The following is an 18199-nucleotide window of genomic DNA, read 5'->3' as shown; positions in this document are numbered from 1 at the left end:
GCTACAGTTGCCATGCTGTACATCCCTAGACAAATTATTTATTTTATAATTAGAAGTTTGTACCTTTTGACTCCCTTCACCCATTTAGCCCACCCCCTAACTCCCAGCAACCATCAATCTATTCTTTGCACCTATGAGCTTATTTTTCTTAAGATTCCACATGTAAGTGAGATCTTATTTGATCATATTTGTCTTTGATTTATTTCACTGAAGTAAAATGTCTTCAAGGTCCATTTATGTTGCTGTAAATGGCTGGATGTCATGCTTTTTTATGGCTGAATAATATTCCATTGCATACACACACCATAACTTCTTTATGTACTCATCTGTTGGTGAACACTTAGGCTGCTTTCATACCTCAGTTATTGTAAATAATGCTCTAATGAACATGGGGGTACAAGTATCTTTTGGGGTTAGTGTTTTTGTCTTCTTTGGATAAATACCCAGAAGTGGAATTACTGGATCATGTGGTAATTCTATTTTTAATTTTTTGAAGAAACTCCATACCGTCTTCCATGGTGGCTGCAACAATCTACTTTCTCACCAGCAATGCACAATTATTTACTTTTTTCCCCATCCTGGCTAACTCTGGTTTTTTGGTAACAGTTATTTGTATAAATATGAGGTGCTATCTCACTGTGGTTTTGATTACATTTCCCTGATCATTAGTGATGCTGAGCATCTTTTCATTTTCCTTCTGGCCATCTAAATATCTTCTCTGGAAACATGTGGATTCAGATCTTCTGTCCATTTTTTAATTGGATTGTTTGTTCTTTTGCTATTGAGCTATAGCACTTCTTTGATATTCTGGATATAATTTGCAAATATTTTCTCCTGTTTAGTAGGAGGCCTTTTCATTTTATTGTTTCCTTTGCTGTGCAGAAGTTTTTTAGTCTGATGTAGCCCTACTTATTTACTTTTTCTTTTGTTGCCTTTGCTTTTAATGTCAAATACAAAAAATCATCACCAAGACCCACATAAAGGAGATTACCACCTAGGTTTTCTTCTCTAATTTTTATGGTTTCAGGTCTTACATTCAAGTCGCTGATCCATTTTGAATTAAATTTTGTGTATGGGGTATGATAGTGGTCCTGTTTTCCCAGCATCATTTATTGAAAAGACTTGTCCCTTCTCAACTGTATATTCCTTGCTCCTTTGTGATAAACTAATTGACCATATATGCATGGGTTTATTTCTTGGCTCTCTATTCTGTTCCATTGACCTATGTGTTTGTTTTTACACCAATACCATACTGTTTCGATTACTATAGCTTTGTAATATAGTTTTAAATCAGAGTATGATGTCTCAAGCTTTCTTGTTATCAAGATGCTTTGGCTATTCAGGGTCTTTTGTGGCTCAATACAAATTTTAGGATTATTTGTTTTGTTTCTGTAAAAAATGTCATTGGAATTTTGACAGGGATTATACTGAATCTGTAAATTACTTGGGGTAGCATGAACATTTTAACAATATTAATTCTTCCAATACATGAGCATGGAATATATTTCTATTTGTTTGTATCTTCTTCAGTTTCTTTAGTCAATGTCTTATGTAGTTTTCATGTGCCAGTTTTTTACCTCCTTGGTTAAATTATTTCCTAGGTATTTTATTCTTTTTGATGCAATTTTAATGTTTATTTTTGAGACACACACACACACACACACACACACACACACACACACACAGTGTAAGCTGGGGTGGGGCAGAGAGAGAGAGACACAGAATCTGAAGCACGCTCCAGGCTCTGAGGTGTCAGCACAGAGCCCAACATGGGGCTCACACTCACGGACCCCAAGATCATGACCTGAGCCGAAGTTGGACACTTAACCCACTGAGCCACCCAGACGCCATTTTAAATGCAATTTTAAATGGGACTTTCTTAGTATCTCTTTCTGATACATTAGTGTAAAGAAACACAACAGATTTCTGTATGTTGATCTTGTATCATGCAACTTCATACTGAATTCATTAGTTCTATCAGCCTTCTGACCAAGTTTTCAGTGTCTTCTGTATAGAGCATCATGTCATCTGCAAATAGTGACAGTTTTACTTCTTCCTCTCCAATGTGGAAGCCTTTTATTTCTTTTTTATTTCTCTATTTTCTTTCTTATTGCCTTACTGCTGTGGCTAAGATGTCCAATATATGTTGAATAAAAGTGGTGAGAGTGAGCATCTTTATCTTGTTCCTGGTGTTAGAGAAAAAGCTTTCAGTTTTTCACCATTGAGTATGATGTTAGTTATGGGCTTGTCACACATGGCCTTTATTATGTAGAGATACATTCTCTCTATACTCGCTTAGTTGAAAGTTTTTTTCACAGATGAACGCTGAATTCTGACCAATGCTTTTTCTGCATCTATTGAGATGATCATATCATTTTTATCCTTCATTTTGTTAATGTGATGTATCACACTGAACAATTTTGCAAATGTTGAACCAACCTTGCTTCCTGGAATAAATCCCACTGATCATGGTGTATGATCCTTTTAATGTACTATTGAATTAGGTTTGTTAATATTTTGTTGAGGTGTTTTGCATCTAAATTAATCAGGGATACGAGCTTTTAATTTTCTTTTTTTGTGGTGGCCTTGTCTGGTTTTAGTACGCCAGGTCTCTTCCAGCCTCTTCCTATAATAAGTTTCATGGCCAAACTTAACATTAAGTGGGCAGAGAAGTAAAATCCTACAATGTGCCATGGAGAGAAAATGTGTATATTTGTGAAGAGAATGTGTATATTTGCTACCATACTTGGGAACTCAGAAGAAACATGCTTTATTATTGCTCTATACTGTTTTTATTGTTTGAACCCTTTATGGAAAGTGTATGTACTACTTTCTCATTTAAAAACATGCTCACACTCAGAACTGTAAATCTGAGATGAAGCTTTAGATAACATGGTCAAAACTGAGAATATACTACTGATTACTGTAACTTTAACTGTAGGTTCAATTTTGGGAGTTGGTAATAAATTTTTGTTTAAAAAAGGGTTTTATCTGCAAGGCTGATATATTAAAGTAATATTAAATTCCACAAAAGGTTTTTAGTTTTTATTTCTATTAAGCTACACAGACTATTCTAATATGCTGGCAATGATCCATTTCCTCATTAGCCTTAAATATGTGAAGTGGTCTCTTTCAGTCCTCAGTGTAAATATGTGATTCTGCAAATTTGGTCTGCTATTTCAATTTATAGAGGAAACTGAAGTTTGGACCACACAACGGTTAATTCAGTGGCCATGATTATTCTCCCAACATTTTAAAATACTCAACCTTAAAGTTTACTGAAAATAACTGCCTCATGAGCACTAAAAAAGCCAACATTTAGATTCTCTATGTAACATTTTGCTATATTTGCTTCATATATCTACCTATCCATCAACTGATCTTATTTTTGATTCATTTCAAAGTAAGCTGCAGACAGCAGTACATTTCACTCCTGAACATCTGATTAGAGTTCAATATTTGTTTAGGCTCTATATTTTTAAAGTTCTATAGTAAAACACACAAATGTATACTTGTGTAAGTTCTGAAAAATGCATTCACTCATATAACCAAAACCTCTATCAAGATATACAAATCTTCCATCATCCCACAAGGTTCTCTCATACTGGGCCTTAATTTGAACACATGATGCATCTCCAAAGTCCACAGTGATTTTCACAACACTATGCTACACTTTTGAAAAGGCCCAATGTGTAAGTATATTAAATATTGAGAATTTTATTCCTAACCCTCAATAATTAAGGTAGTTGAAATATGGAAATGTGAAAGAAAAAAATCCTAGAGACACCCTCCACCAAAACCAGACAGCCTAGATAGCAATATTTGTAGCAAGCGACTGTACCACCTTCTCTCCACTAACTTACCCTAAATAAACAAAATCTTCTATTTGCATCGCTCAGAGTTCAAGAGTTAATCCAGAAAGAATGGATGTGACAATAAAAAAATAAAAACAAAAAACATCTCACATGTTCCTCTCTTGTACCTTCAATTAAACCAACAGAGGCTTGGGGGCAAGACCATTTCTTATGCTTCTAAAGTAAACACTGGGTTAAGTCTATATGCTTCAGGGGTTACTATGAGAAACAGTGGAGAACTCAAGAAAAAGCAAAAGCTTTGGAATCAGCCAAATCTGAGTTCAAATTTCTTTATTTTTATTAGCTATATAACCAAGTACAAATTACTTAACTTCCCCATGCCTCAGTATCTCATCTGTAAAGTGAGGCCTATGTTTTACCTTCCTTTCAATATTGTTTCTCAAATAAATGACCTACATAGAGACCCAGTCAGACCTCTGTCCTGGACAGAGTTTTAGGAGAAACTACTCTGGCCCTCTTCTACCCACACCCCTCCCCAAAGGTGAAGAGATCATGGGTCCAAAAGGACATACACACCATGAGCCCACACCTCTACCACGGACTAAGCTCTGGGTAACCTAGACCCAGGAATTCCTTGCCTAAACAGAGCAGCCTGGCTTCTAAGTTGTGAAAGAACCTATTCCCTGGGTCTCACTTCCTGAAGGAGTACGAACAAAGCATGGATGTGAGAACTGGGGCATTGAAACATATGTGTGAAGCCCCCTCTCAGAGAATAGAATGGTGTGTAGGGTAGGAAGAGATACGGGCTTAGGCTCAGAAGACGGGGTGGGATCAGAGCATGCAGACACATCCTGGCATGTAGGTCTGAAGAATCCAGGATTTCTTAGTTCCAACTTGACGTTCAAGGTCCATGTGAAGGTTTATTTGCCAAAGTGGAAGGACAAAATATATCTTATATAACAGTTTGTTATACACATATGGTATGTGGGTCTTCATTTATATTTGCTCCAAACCATGCAAATGTTGCAAATGGGCCTATCTGTATCCACTACTAATAACCTACCATGGGTACTGACATTCACTTTCATATATTGTCATGTATAGTTACATAACATTATCCTGAGTTAGGTTTCACTAACCTTGTCACACAGATAAAGAAACAGACAAGCTTAAGAAGCATATCCAGAGCCCTCTTTTCTATCTCCATCTAGTTTTCTTCTTAATTCTGGAATATCGGAGTTTCCTCCTCTGTAACTTCAATACTAAACTCTCCAAGATAATGTGCCCCTAATCCTTAACTTTAGTCCTTATTCTCCATGACCTCTCTCTTTGGCACCTGATGGTGTTAACAATTCTTCCTTAGAACATCTTTCCCTTTGGCTCCTAAGGCTAGACTACTGCAATTCTTCTCTTAGCTTTTGCTCTTTACCTGGCTCCTCTGTTTCCGGATACCATCTGCATAAAGCATATACTCAATAAAAAGTAGGATTTTTTAAAACCTAAAAAGAAAAGCTGCCATCTTTAAATACCATGCCAGTTACTCCACTAGGTGAAACACACAAGCACAGTATTCTATTTATTCTAACAGTACCATAAAACTGAAGCTCAGAATGATTGACAAATTAATCTATATTTGACGCCTGGCTCCAACACTTCCTACCTTTATGATCCTGAGTAAGTCCCTTAGCTTCTCAGAGTCTCTGCTTCCCCATCTGTGTCATCTTACATTGTTCTTGTGAGAACTAAATGAAACTCGGGATGTAAGAAATGCAGCACATGATCTACAGTCAGTAAATGTTAATCCCCTCCTCTTCTTGTTGCTTCCAGGTAAATATATTAGTGTGCATTTTTCTCTTTCCCTGTGTGCTTTTCCAAAGATGAAGTCCTTGGTCTCTTGATCTTCTTTCTTTATATACCATGTCTACACTTTATCACACTTGTGAACCCTACTCTTCCAAAAAGATGGTCTTGAATTATCTGTGTCCAATTCTAAGTGTCCAGACCCACATCTCTGAGTTCTGCTAGTTATTTCTACTTGAGAAGCCCATTGTCTACCACATCAAACTGATCCTTTTCCTCATAAAGCAAAGAATGGAAAGCAAAAGACTATGGATAGCATAAAATATTGCGAAGACAAAATTGATAAGATGGATAATAAAGAAGCTAATTTCATGGTTTCAAGCTTCTCTGAGAAAATTATAAGCACTGAGATCATGTCCAAATTTCCTCCCTTTTTCTTCAGACATGAAACTCAAATACTTCCATTTCCCTAACCTAGAAAGCTTCAAATCTTCTCATTCCTTTGAATCCTCTAACATTTAAATGCTCCATTCATCAAACATCTAATTATATACTATCTTCTATTACTGATTTTCATGAATTTACATCTTATCTTCCTAACTATGCTGTAAGTTCTTTAAGGCCAGCAACCGTCTCTTAAACTTTTAATATTCTTCAAAATGCTGATTGACGACTATTATGAAGAAATGGTCAAGAACTCAGAAATCATAAAGTAAGATGTTTTCATATTTTTCCCTGACTTGGAAGGAAAAGCTTCTCAAATCAAAAGTTTGGGGAACCTTCCATAAGCAGAAAAAGTGTGACAAACAGTAAACGTTCTATTTAGATATCAAGGTTTCTAGTCTTCGGTTTTAAACAAACAAACAGGGACACCTGGGTGGCTCAGTTGGTCGAGCATCGGATTTCAGCTCAGGTCACGATCTCCTAATTTGTGGGTTCGAGGCCCGTGTCGGGCTCTGTGCCGACAGCTCACAGCTTGGAGCCTGCTTTGGATTCTGTGTCTCCCTCTCTCTCTTTTCCCCTCCCCTGCTCATGCTCTGTCTCTCTCTCAAAAATAAGCAAACATTAAAAAAAAAATTAAACAAAATCCTATAACATGAATTTCCTTAGCCATGTGCTAGTACTTTATAAATTACTTCCAAAAATTGTGTAAACTTTTCTTCAAAAATTATTTATATTTTCTAATATACTTACTAGTTATGTTAATTTCTGTTAAGCAATTCTTAAAACTCTGTCTCAAAAACCATGTAATATAAACTGATGTGCTCTTTATTAAATTTTAAATAATTTTAAAACTTTTAAAACCGAAATGACAATAAACCATTAGTCTAAAGCTTATTAAAAGAAATGGCTTCCTTCTTTGGTTGAATATATTTCAAATTTGGAAAAATTTGATGAAATTACATTTTCTTTATTGTGATCAAAACAGAACTGCAGGGTAATAAAACTGATTTTGATTTGCTCATTTTACCTGAGTAGCTTTATCTTTCATGCATGAAGGGTAATGAACATGAGGATCCCGTGGCCACTGTCCTGTGAGATAAGGTCCTGTTATCGTATCCAAAGAAGAGGTTCGCCTTATTGTACTAGAGGTTCGAACTTGCTGAGCTTTTGGCCTGTCCACTATAAAAAGTGAAAAAAAATTAGATTAGTCACTGATAAATTATGTAAAATTTAAACTTCATAGTCTGTAGAATGTCACCCTGCCAAGTTTCCTTATGATACATATTTACCCTAACAGCTCTTTCATATATGACCTGATGAAGTTTGCAGACCCTCTCCAAAGGAAAATACATTCACATATTAAATCTTGCATATATTTCCAGGGCTGTCAGATGCTTGTTCACCCATTCAGAGACCTATTCTAAAATCTACCCATCATCTTCACTGCCATTACTTTAATTAAGACTCAATCATGTCTCCCCTGGACTGCCAGTTTCTTCACTGCTATCTCTGCATCTATCTCAATTGGGCTACATCCCAACACCACTAAAACAAACAAACAAACAAACAAACAAACAAACACTTCCATGGTTTGGCTCCCATATACCTCGGTGCTTAATGTCTTGCTATTCCACTATAAATCCATGCTAACTACAAAGTGCCAAATGAACTGCAGTTTCCCAAATGTACAACACTCCCTTCTCTGCCCCTATACATTCTACTACTTCCTGAGCAGACAACCCTCTCCTTTTGTGTTCCCCTGACAAACTCTTATCTCCAAGAGCAGCTCAGGTGTCACACCAACTCTGTGAAACCTTCCCCAAGGCTTTTCTTTCTCCATCTCTACCCTTGGTTTCAGATATATGTGACCCCCTCTGCTTGTACGGAACTGTAAGTTTGTCTTTCTCCCCCACCAGGACTTAAGTTTAGTCTCTACAGACTGAAAAGGAATCAATGCTCAATACTACTTAAATCAACTTATTCATAGCTACACAAAAATAACATGTATAAAGAACCTCATATTGTAATTCAATTTCCTCATTTATGTATGAAGAATCTGGCCCAGAGGGATAAAACAGAATTGTCCAATGAAAGAGAACTGCCAACAGGAGCCAGAGGTAAAAAGGAAGCAAGATCTCCAGACATTCTACACAGTTTAGTCAATCTACTCTAACAACCTACTTCCTTCCATTTGGGTACTGCAAGTACTGCTTTTCAAAATTAAAATGATCATAATGAACTCTACAGTTTCTTAACAAAGAAATTATAGTCTTTCCATATACACATCCCCAATAATTTACCACCGACGTGCTTTCTATAATAAAATCCATCCAATTACAAGCTCCAAAGCTCAGAGTCTCATCCAGGGTTACAGCTCACATGGAACTAAAATGCCTTGCACATTAACAACAATTAAGGAACATTTGTTTTGAATACTGTCCTTCCACTATCTTCCTGAAGCCAGACTATACAGGGTTTTTTTGTTGCTTTGTTTTTTTTATCAGAAAACAAAACACTGTATACTTTGGTGTTATCATATTATTTACATATCTTAAAACTGCAGTTTTGATTTTTTTCTTTAACCCGAGAGTGTTACAAAAGATAAGAAAATTACCAAATTCCCTCCTCATCTTTATTACTTAGCTCTAATTTCATTTCACCATGGGCAGAGAATCTAGGATACCTACTATTTCTATCTACTCTTTGGAATTATCTGAAATTTTCTTTGTGACCAAAAACATGGCCAATTTTTATAAATATCTCATGAGTCATGAAGAAGATATATTTTCTGTTTTCAGAATATAGGTCTTTATTAGTCTTGTACCTCAACTGAAATAAAAATACAGAATATAGGAATAATTATCATCTGGATCTGTCACAAATTTAGAGAAGAACTCTAAAATTTCTAAACTTCTTTTGAGATCTAATAATTCTCTTTATTGCCATTTTTTATCATTTACATTTTAGTTCTGTGTAACCTGACACATACTGATCCATGATATCAGTACTATGGCTTACATACTTCACCATTATGATCTGTTCCATATATCACGTTTTAAACTCTGTCAAATTAAACATTAACATTGTGACCCCTTTTGCTCTCTATTATAATTTGCCTGCTATCCCTACTCTTGAATTTTCAATTTCTTTCAATCATTCTGTTTACGCATGTGTCCTATACTCAGTATATAACTAAGCTTTTTGGGAAAAAAAGCTATGCAGTAAGCCTTCTTGTAGAAGATAATTTTATCCCATTTACATTATTGCTATAGTAAATTTAACTTGTCATGTAACTTTCTTCTTCCTATTTGTAATGCTTTCTTGCTACTTGTCCTGTTTCACTGTTTTGTTTTGTTTTTTTTTTTTTCTTCTCTCCTACCTCCTCCCCCATCACAACTAATACCTATGTAGACTGTTTTTGGTACTAGTAGAAGTTATTTATATTAATTCCTTTAAGTATTTTTTTTCTGGCTATAAAAGCAATACCCACAAATTTTAACAACTTTGGGAAAAGGAGAAAATATGTCTCTCATAATCTAATTTATAACAATTTGTTTAAAAATTTTAAAAGTTACTTTATATTCCCTCCACCAGGAAGACACAAGAGACAAAAAAGATTGTCTTAAAAAAGAACCAACATTTATAGCAGTCCACCACTAAATACAAAAAGTCCTGCATAAAGGTCAGCTGTAGCCAGAAAATGAAGAACCACTACATGTGGAAAACTTATGCCTAAACTTACACTGCTCTGAACTATTAAAATGTCATACATACGCTACTTACAACTATTAAAACTCCTCCTAACTTGGAAAATAAACCATAGGGACCATTTTTATGTTTTATAATGAAGAAGCAATATAAATGAGCTTCTTGATCTATATATTTCAATCTATATCAAATAACTCTTGCTATATATTTTATCACTGGACCTTTGCCTATCACTCTCAAAAGATCACATGTTCTCCACGTAATGTCCATTCTCTAGGATTAGTGACTTTGTCAGAACTGTGGTCTTCAAGCTATTTTGACTAAATACTCTTATAGGTAAGCATGGAACAACATCTGTAGTTATTCATTTATAAATGAGATATGTACTGTATTACTAATACGTTAAGCATTATAAAACTGATAAAACAAACACATGATATGGAAGAAAAATAAAAATACACGTGTGGAAAAAAACAGAAGTTATGATGTTTTCCTGTATCTCAAAAGATGGCCTTATTACTTTAATGGACCTGAAACTGGGTGCTAGTCTCAATGTACGGATTGGCCACTTAGCTCTAATTTTACAAGATTATCCTACTGCTTAATGATGTTCAGAATGTGTAGACAAGCACCAGACATTACCACCACCAAAACAAACAAAAAGATCTGCCTTAAAAAGAGAAAACAAGTTAGGACAACGCAGTGTCTATATCTTGTTACAAAATTCATTCTACCAGTCATCATTTAAAAAAAAACTAAAGTATATGAGGCATATATTCTTGATAGGTCCTATTTCAAACATATTCTTTATTTTTTTATGTTTGTTTATTTATGGGGGGGGCGGGGAGGGAAAGAGAGAGAGGAAGAGAGAGGATCCCAAGTAGGCTCTGTGCTGTCAGCACAGAGATCTCACAAACCGTGAGATCATGACCTGAGCCAAAATCAAGAGTTGGGTGCTCAAATGACTGAGCCACCCAGGTACTCCCGAACACTCTTTAAAATAAAGATTCTCACCAGTGCTCACAACCAGGAAAATTTAAAAGATAGGGAATTAATTTCCAAATTATTTCAAGTGTAAAAATCAGATTAGGTTTGAAAATTGGCAAGGACAGTACTCTTCCAGGATATGATTAGCCATAATAACTGAATCTATCAAATATCACTAAAGCCCTAGACTTAACAAAAGGTTTGTCAAAAACAATGTAATTCTATTTCTTTTTTTTTTTTTTTTTTTAACGTTTATTTATTTTTGAGACAGAGAGAGACAGAGCATGAACGGGGGAGGGTCAGAGAGAGAGGGAGACACAGAATCTGAAACAGGCTCCAGGCTCTGAGCTGTCAGCATAGAGCCTGATGCGGGGCTCGAACTCACGGACCGTGAGATCATGACCTGAGCCGAAGTCGGCCGCTCAACCGACTGAGCCACCCAGGCGCCCCAATGTAATTCTATTTCAACAAGATGACTTGTTACCATTATCCAAATTATCATGGCAATTAGCTTTTATATATATATATATATATATATATATATATATATATATACACACACACATATATATATATAAATTTTCAAATTTGTCTGAGAGAGGACAGAGAGAGAGAGAAAGCTCACACAAGCACACAGAGAGGGAGGGAGAGGGATAGAGAGAGGGAGAGAGAGAATCCCAAGCAGGTTCTGCACAGTCAGCCCAGAGCCCAACATGGGGCTCGATCCCACAAACCATGAGATGATGACCTGAGCCAAAATCAAGAGCTGGATGCTTAACTGACTGAGCCACCCAAGTGCCCTGGAAATGAATTAGTTTTTAACTGCCTCAACATCTAAGCCTCGATGCTCACCAGTTTTTATTTATTTAACTCATGGTGTTATCTCCTATCAACTCAGGTTTTACAATCCAGTGCAATATGGAAAATCAACACTGGCTTTGCATTACTTACATATTCAATACAATAAATTGTCTATGTCATGGTTACAGCTGTGATTAGAATATGTAGTTTTGAATTGAGTGATCACAATTATTTCTCTAATTATTACAAAATTACCTCAGTTCAAGTAGATCAAGAGGACACCCTATGAGCTAGAAACATACATTAGTAGAGTCAGTCTTTGAATTAATTTACAAGAGTTTAACTTAATAGAATTGCTAAAATAAATATTCAATTATATTTATGTAAGGTATGAAAGAAAATCAATTAAATAAATACTTAGTATCATTACTTAAGGAAAACAGACATCAGGAAAACAGTACCTTCATAAGTGGTGAAACCAGGTAATCATTATTACTAAATAAAACTTGCTAAATGTCTGCCATATGGAAAGCACTGTTACATGTACCAAGGGAAATTGCAAAACAAGTTTCAGATTCTCTTCAAGGAGTTTATATCCTGGTTAGGGGTAGACATGATACATAGAATTAAACTATAATATAAAGCAGTATATGTATGGCAAAAGCACACCAAAGGAGAGGAAGGGAAAGAAAGCAAAAAAAAAAAAAAAAAAAAAAAAAAATTAGGCAGCAGATATCAAGAATGCTGCTCTCCAACTACACAAAAGGAGTAGTAAGAGTCTTTGCCATGCTATTTCACCAGTCCTGCTGCTAATACCCTTACTTAAATAGTTGAGGGTAAAACACAACTAACTTCAGCAAAAAAATACAATGGTTAGAAAAAAAAAAAAAAATCACACCTATTTCCAGTACTATCATTCTATTAGAATCAGAAAATGACTGTTGACAGCAACAGTCTATAACAAGTCGTCCTCATTACATTCATCTAAAAGTTGTTCTTTCCTGCCTCTCTTCACCTCCTTGAATAGGAAGCCACATGGCAACAGCGGTTGGTAGGCCTGGGTCTCCTGAGTACCTACTGAGAACTATACAAAATACTTCTTGCTCTCTAACAACCAACTGGAAATTCAACTTTAGAGTAATAATAATAAAATAGGCTTAAATGCATGAAGCTACGTATTAGATAACCCTGAATTTGAATAGCAAACTAGCACTGTTCAAAACAGTTAAAACATGCCTGATATCTAACTGCCAGAGCAATGTAGTATGATGTTAAATTAATTAATTTGTTCCCAACAATGTTTACTTCAGTGGCAGTGAAAAATAAAGTTAAATACAACTTCTGCAAGCTAAAAAAGAAAAAAAAAGTTACTGAATATTGGAAACTTAAAGAACTATAGCTCCAGAATAATATGAAACAAGCCACCAACCACATCTTCCAAACTAACCTTACCAGGTGACAAAGATGATACAGTATTTTGAGTGCCATAATGTAGCCATACAGAATGCAAACCAACACAAATAAAAAAGTACTCATATTTTTTCTTGGACCATTAACACACTCCAACCTATTTCATACTATGTTCACCCTACTACAAAAGCAAGTAAAAATTGTCAGTTCTCTGTGTTTAGCTCTCAATTAATGATTATTAGCCAAAGCTTTCCATCTACACTTCGTGATTACATGAAGCACATCCAAACTTAAAGAAAGCATTTAACGATTTATTTAAAACTTCTTGAAAAAGAGCTATTACTCCTTCAACTATTGTGTAATGCCTAAAATTCCATGAAACTTAGCTATTATAACGCCACCAGAATGAACTGCTTCTTTATTCAAAATCCATCACTGATTACCATTGTAAAGCATCTTCCAGCCATTCAATTGAGCAAAATGCTTAAGACAACTAAGTACTAATACCACTTTTCCAGTTCTTTCTATCACAGAACTCGTAACTAGTTTTCAAAATGTCACATTACAATGTGAGCCAATGGTACCAAAACAAACATATATATTTTGTCTTGAATTTAAGCTCCTGAAGTATGTAAAAACATTTTATCCTACCACAATTGTAGTAAAAATAATCATGTTTATCATTTAACTTTGCTAACATTAGAAATGAAAACAGCCATTAAGTCCCACAACGTGTTGGTGTGTGCCTGTGTATGCCTTAAATTACCTAGTACTGATTAGAACAATGTTAAAGAATGCTTTAAAAAAAAAAAAAATTGAGAATGCTTTTTTGCCACTACAGTGTTAACACCTGGGCATGTCTGAGAAGTAAAAGAAACAGCTTTCTAGTATTTCACTTAGAAATGAGATCTTAGGCAATCCTAGAACAGAAAGACACAAGGCTCTCAGGCAATTCAATGGTGGACTAAGCAATGGAACTCAAGGATGGGATCCTGTGTGGCTTTCTTACAAGGATCATCAGGCAGCTTGTTAAAAATGCAAGTTACCAGGCCAGACTCCAAGAGATTCTAATTAAGAAATTATACAGGGGAACCAGGTATCAACACATTTTTAAACCAAACCAGACTGGTTCAGATGCTTCATAAGCTTTGGAAAACACTGAGGTCCTAAAGCAGTGTTTCTCAAAGTCTAAGACTTTTGTTAAATATGCTCACTTGTGTGCCTGTTTTCTTATCAACCATGTGAGACTCTTTGGTAGAGGAGAGGGATCAAGAAATCTGAATTTTTAGTAAACATCCCAGGTGATTCTTAATGCTATTAAAAGCTTAAGAACCTATGTCTGAAGGACTGGGACCAGATCCTTTGGAACTGTAGATACTCAAAAATAAAAACCTGCTATGACAATAATTTACTCTCATTTAAAGGCACTGAAAGTTTGACTACATATACCTAAGGAAATATCCTGCTGCAAAGTCAACCAACTCTTTGAAATCTGCTCCTAGCAGCTAAACTTCTAGAATTTAATAAATTTAATACTCATCATCTCCTTTAAAAGGTTACTTTCTAATTTGAGGCCAGCCATGACATAGGAAACTTCACATTTTAATACAGAAAACTCTAGGCAGAATGCTTAGGCACACCAGAAAGATGAGATAACAAAGTTCAATATAGCTTCCTTTGGACAGAGATCTTCCTGTCCAAACAGGGTATTGTGCATGCAAATAAAAGTGAAGTACAAAAAAATTTACTTCCTCAAACACATGAGGAAGTCTGAAAAAAATAGATTAAGTAGGTTCCCTTATAAAATGAAAGTGCCAGAGCAAAATTAAATCAAATATATAGGTAAAGTGAAATTTAAATATTAATAATTAATTTGACTACAGCATTTAAGCCTGAGTTTATTAAACAACCTTTATCTTTACAGAAAATCAATGAGCTTTTCATAACGTCTAACTTAATTCATTCATATTATAATTTCAATCTTCATCACTGAAAATCAAAACAAGTTCACTAAGCCAAGATTGAAGACATTAAATTACCTTTCTTCAACTTCAACTTGAAATGATACAGTTCCTAATCTAGTGGAGATCAAGAACAACTATAAATAAATACAGGTTGGAAATATTCACCCCACTGGCTCACTCAGGTTAAAAATAATTTTGCTAAAGGCCTATTTGTTATCAGGGATTTGCTTCAGTATTTCTGTAGTGAGAGCTCTTCCTCGAGAGCCGTAGTTTTAAATTATTATCACTGACAAAGATTTTCTCCTTGGCCAAACTTTAGTCAGGCTCCTCTGAACTCTTCTCAACTAGGCCCTAACTTTTGGGCTTCCATGTTTGTCTCTGCACTGTCCAATTTTAGCAAGAATCCCTACCCTCAATATTTGATCACTCTTGATATCTGATCAAGTTCCTCATCCTCCACCACCCCCATGTGATATCTGATCACCCTAGACTGCCTTCGACAATAACCCTGTGATGTCTGTTTAGCCAGAATCCTCCCTTATCCCAGTGTTTCCTTCTTAGTAATTTTCCATCCATTAACACTCACCCTGCTCCTTGGCTAGAAATCCCCACTATTCTTTGCTGTATTCAGAGTTTGAGCCCAATCTCTCTTCCTCACTCCAAAACTCCATTGCAGTGGTCCCTACACATATTACGACAGTCTCCCTGAATAAAGTTTGTCTTACCTTTCTTTAACAAGTCTCACAATTTTTTCTTTAACATCACCAGCAACATTAAGAGTCTCCTTACCTGACAAGTATAAAGAATGATTTCCAAAATAAATTGCCAAAGTTTTTTTTTTTCAAGTGTATAAACAAGAATTAACAAATGCAAAGGGAGACTGGTATACTTTTCTAGCCAATCTAAGGTACGTTAATATTGGTCACCTAGTAGAATTATTACTAGATTCGGTTTTCCAAAGTCAACACAGTCCAGGCACTTTACTAATGGCCTTTATAGGTCTTTCTTCCTTGACATCTAAGAACACAAAAACACATAGGCCATACAAAACAAAATCATCAAAATAAAATGAAATTCAGATAAGAGACAGGAAGGACACTAGATCTGAACATGCTAGCTGAAATCAAACTAAAGGGCAAAAATTGAAGCCCTCTTAGTGTGAGTAGATTCTGAAACACTAATCAAGCATACCTGGAATCCTGCCACAGAGGCAATCTAGAAAACATGCAGAAATGACCATATGGCAGCCCTGCAGAAATCTGGAAAGGAACCAATCAAGAAGTTGACAAGAGAAACAAACATGCTTCTAACCAAACTAAGCCTGACACAGCCTGTAACCTGAGATTTGTCAAGAAAACAATTTAAAAAAATGTAGTCATGCAGCCATTTAGGAATGATCTTATGGGTTACAGCTCACTCAAATTTGTGTGAAATGGCACCTAAGATGAGATAAGGAAAGCCTTCAAGCTTGTTTTCAAGGAAAGCCCAAGAGAAGATCTTTTTGTATCTTTTGTTTTAAAGAAAATTTCACTAAGATAGCCATAAAGCCCGGTGACATGCAGTGGAAGAACACGCAACAAAGTAAGATGGGGCTCTTGACATTTGGAATACATCTACAAAGAAATTACATATGTGGTAGAGAAGATGCTAAAAAAATTTTAATGCATTTTTTTTTCTGGTAGCAAAATAATAGTCCTTTAAAGAACCTTGGTGAAGTCATAATTAGTAGAAGGTTCATAAGCTTTATGAACTTCCAATGAATTCAGTTCACAGAGATTCCAAACATCTAAATCCATTATGACTAACGGGCTGAGACATTAAAGAAATAATCACCAAGTATTAGCAACTATAAAAGAACCAAAATAAGATGGTCAAATATGACAGTAATATTGTAATTGAAAAGAAAGCAAGTATTCTCTAATCAGGAGACAGAATATTCCACAATATTTTGTTTTAAAGAGCTAACTTCCAGTTAAAGCATTGGTAGAACTTGGAAAATTTTTAACCGAATGAGGTAGATTCACTATTATATCCCAATTTAAAAAGAAAAACAAACAAGTGCCCTCTTTAATACCTATCACCCGCTTAACCCACCCTCTCACCCACACCCCCTCCAGAAACCCTTAGTTTTGTTCTCCTTAGTTAAGGGTCTGTTTCCTGGTTTGTCCATCTGTCTATATGTCTCTGTCTCTGTCTCTCTGTCTCTCTCTCTTTCCCCCCGCCCTTTTTTTTTTTTTTTTGGATGAGCACTGAGTGTTGTAAGTGATGAATCAGTAAATTATACACCTGAAATTAATACAACATTGTTTACCTGGAATTTAAATAAAAACTTGGGGAAAAAAAGAGAAAAAGTAAAATAAATTTTATAACGTGGAAAAAAAAAAAGAAAAACAAAAAGGCTACAGAATGGGTCGTATCTTGACTACAGTGTGACAACCAGTTTTACTGATGTACTCACTGATTTTTAAAGTAGGAAACAACTTCACCCAAATTGTGATATATAGCATTTTTCCTCAAAATTTACCTTTTAATGAGGAAAAAATAGAAAAAAATTCACCCATCTAGAAAAGGATACTAATATTTTTTTCAGCTGTTTTTGTTTGGAATATATGTCCATACATATAGTAATTCTCTCTCCCTCCCCCTCTCTCTCTCTCTCTCACACACACACATGCCCTCTCTGTTACCCTCCAGAGTACAGTTTCACTTCATAATACTAACCTCTTATTTTTTATTTTAGCACTATGGCAGGTTTCTAATATATGTAGCATTTTGTGTCTATTAAGTAGAGCAATAAGTCAATATTCAAGACAGTTCTTCATATAAAAGTTTTGTCAAGGGGCACCTGGGTGGCTCAATCGGTTTAGTATCTGACTCTTGGTTTCAGCTCAGGTTAGATCTCACAGTTCTTGAGTTTGAGCCCTGCATCTGGCTCCACGCTCACAGTGTGGAGCCTGTTTGGGATTCTCTCTCTCCCTCTCTCTCTGTCCCACCCCCACTTGTGTTCTGTCTCTCAAAATAAAGAAACTTAAAAAAAAAAAGAAATATTTTATCAAAAAACTGCAAAAGTAGGGAAAGATTTTACAACTCCCTGTGACAAGAGAGCAAAGAAACTAGTCAAACCAAAGACCGAGGGAAAGCACCTGCAACATAACAATGTCACAAAACGGCCCCACAAAAACTTCAAATCTAAGTGAATAGGGACAAAGATTCAGAAATTAAGACCATCATGTTTTGAACATCTGTCTGAGAGGCAGCAGAAGGAAAGTA

General features: G+C 35.5%; 1 protein-coding gene across 1 annotated transcript in view; it reads right to left on the bottom strand.

The window, feature by feature from the left end:
- The window catches only part of GLCCI1 (glucocorticoid induced 1), a 148513-nt gene that overhangs the window by 65031 nt on the left and 65283 nt on the right, over positions 1-18199 (bottom strand). Inside the window, exon 3 of the mRNA XM_032592498.2 lies at positions 7087-7238. Coding sequence (XP_032448389.1) covers positions 7087-7238 — 152 coding nt within the window. The remainder of the gene's footprint in view (positions 1-7086; positions 7239-18199) is intronic.

This window comes from Lynx canadensis, chromosome A2, assembly GCF_007474595.2.
Source record: "Lynx canadensis isolate LIC74 chromosome A2, mLynCan4.pri.v2, whole genome shotgun sequence".
Taxonomy (NCBI): Eukaryota; Metazoa; Chordata; class Mammalia; order Carnivora; family Felidae; genus Lynx; species Lynx canadensis.
The sequence above is the reverse complement of the archived record's forward strand: the minus strand, read 5'-3'. Positions and strand labels throughout refer to the sequence as shown.